The sequence below is a fragment of the Haliotis rufescens genome, unplaced genomic scaffold, assembly GCF_023055435.1.
Source record: "Haliotis rufescens isolate VD_foot unplaced genomic scaffold, xgHalRufe1.0.p SCAF_29, whole genome shotgun sequence".
NCBI classification, from domain to species: domain Eukaryota; kingdom Metazoa; phylum Mollusca; class Gastropoda; order Lepetellida; family Haliotidae; genus Haliotis; species Haliotis rufescens.
In genome coordinates, this window is record NW_025963990.1 from 3,934,696 (window position 1) to 3,946,745 (window position 12,050).

The 12,050-nt window shown below is 39.7% G+C and overlaps 1 protein-coding gene across 18 annotated transcripts in view; it reads left to right on the forward strand.

Moving 5' to 3' along the window:
• Window positions 1-12,050, forward strand: part of LOC124144419 (rap1 GTPase-activating protein 1-like) — a 345,341-nt gene that overhangs the window by 298,513 nt on the left and 34,778 nt on the right. For 15 of the 18 annotated variants that reach the window (XR_007223059.1, XR_007223060.1, XM_048402791.1 and 12 more), the window contains one exon: window positions 7,349-7,436. Coding sequence is in view for 16 of the 18 variants with exons in the window: in XM_048402791.1 (XP_048258748.1) it covers window positions 7,349-7,436 (88 nt within the window). In the remaining 2 variants the exon portion in view is untranslated. Of the gene's footprint in view, window positions 1-1,167; window positions 1,200-3,567; window positions 3,680-5,413; window positions 5,531-7,348; window positions 7,437-12,050 lie in introns of those variants that run through there. The other 3 variants (XM_048402798.1, XM_048402799.1, XM_048402804.1) reach the window with 3 other exon arrangements.

A 12,050-nucleotide genomic window follows, 5' to 3' on the forward strand; every position in this document is an offset into this window, starting at 1 on the left:
AGAGAGCTCCGCGAACGGGCTATCACTGTGGGGAGCTTTCACTGGTGGCAGCGATAGTATAGAGAGCTCCGCGAACGGGCTATCACTGAGAGGAGCTTTCACTGGTGGCAGCGATAGTATAGAGAGCTCCGCGAACGGGCTATCACTGTGAGGAGCTTTCACTGGTGGCAGCGATAGTATAGAGAGCTCCGCGAACGGGCTATCACTGTGGGGAGCTTTCACTGGTGGCAGCGATAGTATAGAGAGCTCCGCGAACGGGCTATCACTGTGGGGAGCTTTCACTGGTGGCAGCGATAGTATAGAGAGCTCCGCGAACGGGCTATCACTGTGGGGAGCTTTCACTGGTGGCAGCGATAGTATAGAGAGCTCCGCGAACGGGCTATCACTGAGAGGAGCTTTCACTGGTGGCAGCGATAGTATAGAGAGCTCCGCGAACGGGCTATCACTGTGGGGAGCTTTCACTGGTGGCAGCGATAGTATAGAGAGCTCCGCGAACGGGCTATCACTGTGGGGAGCTTGCCAGGCTACATGAGTTTGAATCCCAGACGCCACCACCATGCATGCCATGCTTGTAGGTTTTATCAAGACCTGACATCAGGTCATGTCCGTCAATGACCTGATAATGTTGACGCTGTTGATGGAGACATTTCAACATCTGTTTACAAGCAGTAAGAAGCAATGACGACACATTTGAACTTTGACATATGACAGTATAAATTCTGTCACACTCTTATCTCCTTTCCTGGTTATTCACTATATGTAGCAGAGGCTCAGTGGTGGGTGGGATTAATCGATATCTGTCTGTCACAATCAGCAGACCACTAGAGAATACGTACAAATCGTTGCAGTTAGTGTGTAATTGATTAGATTTGGCCAGCGGTTATTTCATTCTGAGTCGTAAATACAATAGCCTTACCGTTGTCCATACATAGTCTTGTTCTGGAATTCTGGGAGAAACGCTACAAAATATATATCTTGGGGTTATTGTTTTCTTGTTGTGACAAGGAAATTATTATTTCACAAGATGTGGGGATGTTTATTGATAACTTGATCTCATCACTTGGGAGGATGTAGGAGACAGGTGTTTTATAAGAACAATCACAAGTGAGCTTCTTCATTAATGAAAAGACAAAGCTTGGTCTGCTTTCCATGAGAGGTCATATGCTACACATTAATTTCCGTATGAAGGGTAAAGCTAGGTGAGTACATGGATGTACTAGGTTTTGATCATTTCTCATTCGCATATTTTGATATACCTCTTTTGATATTTAATCATTTTTTTTATGTTTAAAAACTTTCTTAGACAATGTTTTTTATTTAAGATATGGTGTTGTATGAATTTATGATTTGCTGAAGAATAAGTATTAGACTCATTCATGACTTATGTGACTGTTTATTTTGTGAAATTATGTTTTTTATGTTTAAGAACTTTCTTGGACAATGTTTTTAGTGAGGATATGGTATTGTATGAATTTATGATTTTTTGCAGAATTATCATAGGACTCATTCATGACTGTTTTTTTGTGATATTATTTCAATATTCAGATTAATTCTTTAAAAGATAAGGGGCAGTCTGGTAGCCTAGTGGTTAAAGCGTTCGCTCGTCATGCCGAAGACCCGGGTTAGATTCACGACATGGGTACATTGTGTGAAGCCCATTTCTGGTGTCCCCCGCCATGATGTTGCTGGAATATTGCTAAAAGCGCCATAAAACCATATTCACTCACTCACTTTAAAAGATAATGTGTTAGTAGGTAATGTTAAAGCATAAAGTTTTTAAAAAGTATTTAATGAAAAGAAAAATATATTTAGCTTAGTACTTGATGGGAGAATTGAAACACCCTTAACGTATTTGATACGCCTCTGATAGAATTGCTTGTACAGTTTGCCTTGGCAACAGGGGGCCACCCAGTCTAAATGTTGCAAAATGGATTCCTTATTTTGAGTATACCCTTTAAAGTTTATTCCTCCCCTTCAGTGGTAAGCCGTATATGTCAGAAAAACATACACTGGAAATGTCAAATACCCACTTATCAAAGTCTTTAGGTTTTGTTTTGACAGCCCATGACAGTTTTTTCCTGGTGTGTTGTTATTTGCTTAACCTTTACAGTCAAATCGACTTGTTGCAGTCCAGGTAAGGGCAGAAGTCACAGGTGCCCCCTCAGACCGAAACATAGAAAACAAGGACTGACCATAATTATTTGATTAAAACGGAAAATGATTAATTTCATGTGTATGTGTACTTGAAAAATATCACTATTACGAAATGACAAAATTTGATTATTTCAAAAGTAGTTTTTATTTCAGTGTTATATTTGTATTTCTTAAATCTCTCTTATTTTATTTTTGTCATAGAATTTAGATTAGGATAATTATTAGTATTTGAATACAAAATAAGAATTTACTTCTGAAAAAGATGAGTGTAATGAATGAATACTTTAAGCTGCAGACAAATGCGAGTTATTGTCATGACATACAAATGTTTTGGATCAGGAAGGCCATGTAAACATAAGTTTTATAGGGTTTATGATGCTAACCAGGATCTGATGACCTAATGCCAGAATAATGACGTGACTAGGTAAACAAATTTCACTAGGTCATATAAGGTCATCACCTAGTTGCCATGGCAACATAGGCTTGTTTCAAATTATGCGTCAACTTGTGGAATGTTATACAGTCAAAAGAAATTTTATTGGATTAAGTGGGTGTAGAGATTATGTCGAAGTTGATGGATGTTATCTTGCAACGAATGTGTCATTGTGCTGTGAACGGATTTAAAGGAAAAATATTGAAATTGAAATTTATATCCCAAATATATAATGTCCACACCAGAGAATAACTAGGTTATCCGCTGAAACCAATTCAATAAACGCCAAAATAGAAGTAAAAATTATATGAATGGATCACTCAAAATCAGTGAGGACACTGGGTGTTCAAGAAAAGGTAAGCATAACCTGACTCGCAGTAAAAAAATATTTCTGACCTTTTCTGAAAGGAAAATAAGTGAAACCAAACGTTTATAATAATAAAAAATATGTCATCTGCCTCACAATTGAAATACAGAAATTAAATTATTTGTTATTCTGACCTTTTCTCTGAAAAGTAAATTTGTCATCCAAAACTTCGTATAGCAGAAGTTACCTGATAGATCGGTACCCAAACACAGCATCTGCGTTTCTTCAGCTCACAGTATTCATATTGATCTGTTGTGAGAATGTAATACATGTGATCACTAAAAAAATATAGCGAGCTGTTTTACCCAAATCGTTATACAAACGCCAAACTTGCACTGTATATCCTCCCAAGATAGCCCATGCATATTTTATTCACAGGCTTATCAGTGCTATTGTGTAATACAAGGCAGATAATCAGTCAGGGCTAGGTACGAGGATGTTTCTCCAATTATTCCGTCTAGGAGGATACAGTTTTTTTTATCTGCATTGCACAAGGATTATGTTCACAAGTATTTGAAGAAATTAGAATTTCTAGGAAAGCAGTGGTTATCTGACAGAGAGAGAGATGTCTGTCGTAGAAGTGTATGCTAACCTGCTGACATGCGCAAGAATTGTTGGTTATCTTACACAGAGAGCGATGTCAGTTAAGTCAGTCGTAAGGACATACACAGAGCTGTTAACATGGGCAGGAGTTGTGTTCTGGTCAAGTTTCTCCATAAACTAAAGTGAGTTGATGTTTATGTGTTTGTGATGTGTGAAATATCTGTTTGGTCAAGTTGAAAGGTGAGTGTTGTTGATGGTTCTTTGATGTGGGATGTTATGTTATTTCACCCTATTTTATACTGCCCCACCTAAACAGATTCCACCCTATTCTGTACTGCCCCACCTCAACAGATTCCACCCTATTCTATACTGCCCCACCTGAACAGATTTCACCCTATTTTATACTGCCCCACCTGAACAGATTCCATCCTAGTCTATACTGCCCCACCTCAATCGATTCCACCCTATTCTATACTGCCCCACCTCAACAGATTCTACCCTATTCTATACTGCCCCACCTAAACAGATTCTACCCCATTCTATACTGCCCCACCTCAACAGATTCCACCCTAGTCTAGTCAATACTGCCCCACCCCAACAGATTCCACCCTAGTCAATACTGCCCCACCTCAACAGATTCCACCCTATTCTATACTGCCCCACCTCAATCGATTCCACCCTATTCTATACTGCCCCACCTGAACAGATTCCACCCTATTCTATACTGCCCCACCTAAACAGATTCCACCCTATTCTATACTGCCCCACCCCAACAGATTCCACCCTAGTCTATACTGCCCCACCCCAACAGATTCCACCCTAGTCTATACTGCCCCACCCCAACAGATTCCACCCTAGTCTATACCGCCCAAGCCCAACAGATTCCACCCTAGTCTATACTGCCCCACCTAAACAGATTCCACCCTATTCTATACTGCCCCACCCCAACAGATTCCACCCTATTCCATACTGCCCCACCCCAACAGATTCCACCCTAGTCAATACTGCCCCACCCCAACAGATTCCACCCGATTCTATACTGCCCCACCCCAACAGATTCCACCCTAGTCAATACTGCCCCACCCCAACAGATTCCACCTGATTCTATACTGCCCCACCCCAACAGATTCTACCCTAGTCAATACTGCCCCACCCCAACAGATTCCACCCCACTCACACCACTATTTTCCTAATGTCACAGGTCTAACTTAGCTTTTAGCAGTCACCCTGTTATTTCGTGAACATAACCATTAATCATATATGAGAAAAGGCATACAGTGCAAAACCTAATTTAACACTACCTGCAATACATTTGTCCTGCTCGTGTGGGAGACATTCTAGGTAATCAAGAAGGCTAGATATTCCGTGTCTACTGGAGAGGAAAATAAAATTTCAAAGTACATGATCACAATATCACTTTCATTAATCACGGACAGCGAACAGGCTCGAGTGAAATGAAGTGTGAATAGACTCCACCTCCCAGATTTCACCTACGAGTTGTTGTACAGCATATCTATTCCCTCCCTCAACAGGTGCTTGTCATCAGTCGGAGAAAACATGCCTTGAAAATACGTACCTTGTGTAACATTGCTCTGTGGAACCATGTGGAGCTCATGTCACGGATCAACGACTGCTTTTGTTCCGACAGGTCGTCATTTATAATGTAAACTTCCTTTCAAAGTTATATTTAATGAAGTCTTTCCCATTCCCGATTCGTGTCATCGAAGGAAGTTCCCACAGTCTTGGAGAAATAATTGGCAAGTCGGACTCCGTTTCCTTTGGTTGTCTGCTTGGAGGATATACGATTGTGATGGGACCTAAGCTTATGATAACAAGACAGGACATGGAATACGCTTCAGGGGCGAAATGTCTAGCATGTGATGTCATTTAGTTAGTGGTCAAATGAGACACTTCCCTTCACTGGTTGAAATCTGTTTGACACTTGGGAATTTTTACATGTACTTGAAAAAGCCAGTTTTCAAGTTGAAAGAAGCTGCAGTTAAAAATTGGGAGATTTCTGGAGAATAACGTTGGTCAGTATTTTGAAATGATTCTTTGTCAGAAATAGATTGAATATGTTAGTGGTTCGGATATTAATCGATATACTTTTTTCTGTAATTAAGTTTTGGTGATTGTAAATGTCTGATTTTGTATTTGTTAAAATTTAAGTATTAATTTATTGTTTGTATTAGAAAATACAATATCGTGTTGATCCACCAAAACGGTGATTGTGAATAGAGTTGATTGTGTTTTGTTTGTCATGAAATTATGACCGACAAACATCACAGGATACACGTTTGTAGAGCCACCAGATTTCCAAAGCATTTATCATTGCAAGGAAGTAGAACTGCAGTTGATCAGACGTGCCTTTCAACTAACCACAGCCACAACGAGGGGGCGGGGAGGGGGGATCTCTTTGGATCAAAATCCTGGATTAATTGGTTTATTGTGTTATTTTGTGAATGAACGATACTGTCAGTGGAATAATTATCGCTATTGATCTGATGAGGTGAGATATGTGCTGTCAAATCAGGAATGTCATGCCATGACAAGGATGCACTTTCATTATCCATCAACAGTTGTTGGGGGAGTAGGCTGAAGGTCTGTTTGAATGCAGATAGTTTTTCATCATTAGGGCACAGTATATGGCATGACAATGCGTACATTAGGTTCCTTATAGCAAGTGTTTAAATTTCCATCAGATACCAGCTTGCACATGATTATCCTAATAGATTTGTGTTTTGGAATCAGTGATTTAGTTAAACATGTGTATGCAGTATTTGTTTCCGAAATAGTTCCACAGCTTTTAAAGAATTACATAGGGCTTATGACTGTGTTCAGTGTCGTGAAGGATTGTTCATAGTCTTGTAGGTGGGTCAAGTGGGAATTTGGTGTAAAAATTGTGTTAATTTATGTTTTAGCGTGATCTCTTATTGGATCAGGATGAACATTTTGATCTGCCTGAGTTTGAAAGAGTCTAGCCAGAAATATGCTTGTGTAGTGTCCGTTTACTGACATATGTCTTTCATGACATTAGTCTTTTTTGTGTGCAACAAAGAGTGATAATTTGAAAGGAAGAGAAGCTTGATACTCAGTTAATCCAGATGAAGCTGCCAGTGTTTATCAGTCATTGTTACAGAATAATGCTGCTTGAAAATACCCATGATATATCAACTCCCCTGAAAGGGCTGTTTCCAGATGAACAGTCTGACTAACAGAGAGTAAACTAACATGATTTCATGTCAGCTCCAATGTCTGTATGAAACATGTCCTTCCAATATCTATTTAGGCGTCTGTTCCAATGTCTGTATGAGACCTCTACTCCAATTTCTGTATAAGATGTCTGCTCCAATATCTGTATATGACGTCTGCTCCAATGTCTGTATATGACGTCTGCTCTAATGTCTGTATATGACGTCTGCTCCAGTATCTGTATATGACGTCTGCTCCAATTTCTGTATATGATGTCTGCTCCAATGTCTGTATATGACGTCTGCTCCAATTTCTGTATATGACGTCTGCTCCAGTATCTGTATATGACGTCTGCTCCAATTTCTGTATATGACGTCTGCTCCAGTATCTGTATATGACGTCTGCTCCAATGTCTGTATAAGACGTCTGCTCCAAGATCTGCTTCAATATCTGAATATGACATCTGTCCAGTGTCTGTATGTGAAGTCTGCCAATGTCTGTATATGACGTCTGCTCCAATGTCTGTATCAGACGTCTGCTACAATGTCTGTATAAATGACGTCTGCTCCAATGTCTGAATATGACATCTGTCCAGTGTCTGTATGTAAAGTCGGCCAATGTCTGTATGTCTGTTCTAACCAAGTGTTGTTGTGTTTCAGGAAGCAGACGATGGACAGTCAGCTGTTCTGTGAGGCACACTTACCCAACACACCAGGTCCAGGGCCCACACCAGAGCCAGAAGACAAAGTGAGTCCTAGTTTATTGTCCAGCTGATCCATCTCCCCTGCTGGATTATAGGGCAGATACAGCCACCAGCACCTCATAACTGTCTGACATGAAGGTGACAAAGTAGAGAAACCTGAATGCTGGTTATGACTACGGTATGAAATGGACGTCACTACCGTTTAACTTGGACTCATTCTCTTGTTTTCATGTGACTGAAAAAATATTGCAGATCTTTTTAGAGTTATGAATACAATGCTGCTAGTTTGCTGAGTTTGAAACTCAGATTGCGTGGATCGATGCTCATGATATTAATCACTGGATTGTCTGGTCCAGACTCGATTATTTACAGACTGCCGTCATTTTGGTGGAATATTGCTGAGTGCAGCGTTAAACAAAAAAGAAGGAAAAAGGGGGGAACCTGTTGATTTGTGTGATTTCTCAGACTTAAACTCTAGTATGGTTGATATAATTTCTCTATAATTTTGGGGGCGGTCGGGTAGCCTAGTGGTTAAAGCGTTCGCTCGTCACGCCGAAGACCCGGGTTCGATTCCCGACATGGGTACAATGTGTGAAGCCCATTTCTGGTGTCCCCCGCCGTGATATTGCTGGAATATTGCTAAAAGCGGCGTAAAACCATACTTGCTCGCTCGCTATAATTTTGTATTACCGTATTCAACGTAATAAGTGCCCAGGGCGCTCTCAAAATTAGAAACAGGGGGCTCTTATTAGAATATAATTTTGGTGAAAGAGTTAAAAGATCGTAAATTTCTTGGTTTATGCTGACAGCCTGAAATGAGTCAAAAGAAAAGTCTATTATATACACGACAGATATATTTTTTCAGACTTTAATTGCCCGTAATTAAGGCTGCATATAACACACGAGTGAGTATTATACACGAATTATAAAGTCTTGTGTACATTGATCAATCGGAAGGGTGCTAATCAGAAATGTTCACAAGCCAATATATTAGCAAATATCACTGTAGGCACTTATTAGAGTGGGGCGCTTATTACGTTGAATATGGTATATTAGTTGCGGCAATTGTACTTGGCCAGAATGAATGGCCAGTGAATAGCTGGGTCAGAATCGAATAGAACAACAATAGCAAGATTTCATTATGGTGGTTGGACAATGAAAATTCTGTTGATGGAAACATATTATGATGAAAATTTAAAAATAATTTATTAGTACCTTAGATGTTAGACTCAAGACTTAGTCAATGAAAACATTTCTTTAAAATAATTATATATTTTTTCTTCAAACAAACCTTTCCTCTTCTGTGGAATCAAGCAAACTAGACTTGGTTAGTTTGATCTAGACTTGCCTAGGCTTTTAGAAACGAAAAATACCTAAAAAATTAAAATTTCACAGTCATAGCGCAGGACTTCTTGGATGTTGTTGTAGATGCTGACGGATAAAAATGTGTTGCATCTAAAATGACTTATTAAAAATATGATTTGGACAATTTGGATGAAATTTGAACCAACAATACAGGATTCCTTCATCATGTGAAACCCTGATTGGAAAAAGGAATAAAACACATTGTATTTAGAATCAATATCATGGCAGTCACATAGGTCAGTTTATATTGGTTCATTAATGCTCTAGAAACGGCTTTCGAAAAATTGGTTTGGACAAGTGATTAAATGTTATCATTTCCATAACGAAAATGTATGCTACCTGGGAAATAAAAAATGAATTTCTTTGCCTTAAAGAAACAATATATTCCTTTCAGTGCCCATGAAGACTATTTTTTAGCCTTTGTTAATCAGTGTAATGAATTTCTTAAAGGACATTGTTTTACATTACATCTAAGAAATCAAAGCATCATGATTACAAGCTTAGCCATTGTGATTAATAAGTTATTCCGATATTCTTCAAAGGAAACTCAAAACCATGAAAATTGTGAAATAAAAAATATATTTTAATCTCAGTTGGTAGTTGTAAAACTAGGATTGAGGTGGAAATGTAATCAGTATGTGGAGGTCATTGCGAACAGAGAAATGTCATATATTGTTATGATAATCTGTCAATCACTAGCCAGGAGCTTGTGGTACTACTTGCCACACAACTTGTGACATTTGTAACCTAGATATGCCAGCCTGTGGAGTGATTGTGTCGTCAGCCTGATAGAAATGTCTGAATGGGTAACTGCTATGTGGTACATAAAATTGCCCTTCGATCAAAATAATTATTTATGTGCTTATGAGGGTGAGAAAGTCTTGTTGATTTATGATATTCTGACTCCTGAGTTTCACCCTGAGTCCCAAGAATGGAGTGAGTGAGTGAGTTTTGGTTTTAAGAACGCCGCTTTTAACAGTATTCCAGTTATATCGCGGCGTGTCAGCTTAATGTGGGAGGAAAGCCAGAAGTGATGCAGGTCTCAGACGTTTACCACTTGGGTGAAACCCACGAGTGTGGGTATGGTGCTGACAAACCTAAAAACATAATCGGGGCGAACCGGGATTCGAACCCACAATCATAGGTTTCTGACGCAACTCTGCACAGCGAATCGCGGCGCCTTTGACAACTGGGCCACCTATGCGCCCCCCCCCCCCCCCCTCCCAAGAATGGAATTTGTAGGTAGAAAAGATGATAATTACTGAAATGCACCACTCACTCACTCACTCACTCCTCACTCAACCACTCAACGACTCAACCACGCACCCACTCACCACCAAGGATGTGATGATATCCAATAATTTATTAATCATAGCCTACCCATGCTCCTCGTGTTTACCAAGGTTGTTCTCGAATATATAACCTGCATCTATTTTCCCACATTAAGCTGATCAACACCGTGATATAACTGGTACATTGTTGTTGAAAGCTGCATTAACCACAGCTCGCTCACTCACACAAAATAGGCTTAAATCCTAAGGGTTGTGGGCGGCCAACAGAGAAGACAGACTCGTCAAGCAGGACTCATTGATACTGTCAGGCAGGCTGTTGTGTTTGATAGTCATCCAGACCAGGGTTAGAATTAGTCATTTGGTAAGGAGACATGTCTTGATAGTCCGGATTGATATGCCATGTCTGATAACATCTACAAATATGTGGTATTGAGTGCTTAGCTAGAATTACATAGGCACATACACCGAACAGATTTGAGGACAGGTGAGGGAAAGTATATCAGTGCTTTCTCTGTATAAGCTTTTCAGAACACAGATATAATATTAACATGTTCTTACTGCCTAAAAATATAATACCCTTTTTCCCCTTTATGAATTCGTAATATAGTCTATTCCTGTTTATTATTGCTTCCTGGCTAGCTTTGAATTGCTTTGAGAACTATTTAGAATCACTCTGTGTCACATTAGAGATAATTGTCTAAATGTTAAATAATGTTAAACTGTTCTTTCCTAATTCTTCGTCAAGAGTGGTCTTGTGGTTAGAGCATCTGCCTGGAGAGCGGAGGGTCGTGGGTTCGATCTCCGGCCACGTCATACCAAAAGAGGTTAAAAGATGGTACTTGTTGTTACCCTGCCTGGTGCTTAGCATATGAGTGCAATAATCTTTAATGCGACGTTTCACACCATCTCTTCCACATTTTTTAATATATTGACCCCAAAACAACTCTTTTAAATGTCTTGCCAGCCTCATTCGTTTGGTGAGACCTGCATCATTTCTGGCTTTCCTCCCACATCAAGCCAACACGCCGTGATGTAAAGGGAATACTTTTCAAAAACCCAGATATGCATTAACACCCAGCTCACTCACTCACCCATTTTTCTTGGAATTGCAAAGTTCACAAAAGTATTCCATAGTGTTTATTTATTGATTTCAAATAAAGTTTCTATGTGCAATGTTCTGATAATGCTATTGGGGTTATTCCTGGAGTTTCAAGATAGCATAGAATAGATTTCATGGATGGTAGTTTTAGAATGATATATTATTCATAGACCTCAGGTCAATGTTATTTCAGCCCTATTCTTATTGGAAATATTGTATTTGATTTTTCTCCTGAAAGGGTATGTAAAACTACATCATTCAAAATATTTTATTCCTACCATAGGTTTAACCATAGTGTATTTGTTGGTTATTATTTTCGCCTTAACTTTCTAACAACTGCCTGTAGCTAGAAGGATGGTTTAACTCTTGCCAGGGAGTGAGTGAGTGAGGTTTTACGCCGCTTTTAGCAATATTCCAGCAACATCACGGCAGGGGACACCAGAAATGGGCTTCACACATTGTAGGCATGTCGAGAATCGAACCTGGGTCTTCTGTGTGACGAGCGAACGCTTTAACCACTAGGCTACCCGACCGCCCCTGCTATTCAGGAAGCAGAGGTACTGTCTGTCCCATGGTTCCATAGTCGTTGGTTGGTTTGTTGTTTAACGCCGCAGCTATATGACAGCGGTCTAAAAATCGAGTCAGGACCAGACAATCCAGTGATTAATATCATGAGCATCGATCCACGCAATTGGGACCGATGACATGCATCAACCAAGTCAGCGAGCCTGACCACCCGATCTCGTTAGTCGCCTTTTACGACAAGCATAGTTACCTTTTATGGCAAGCATGGGTTGCTGAAGACCTATTCTACCCCGGATCTTTATGATGACTGGTTACTTTTAAGGATTTGATCAAAATTAGTCTCTGGTAAACCCTAGTTCTCAGCATACAAAGAATTT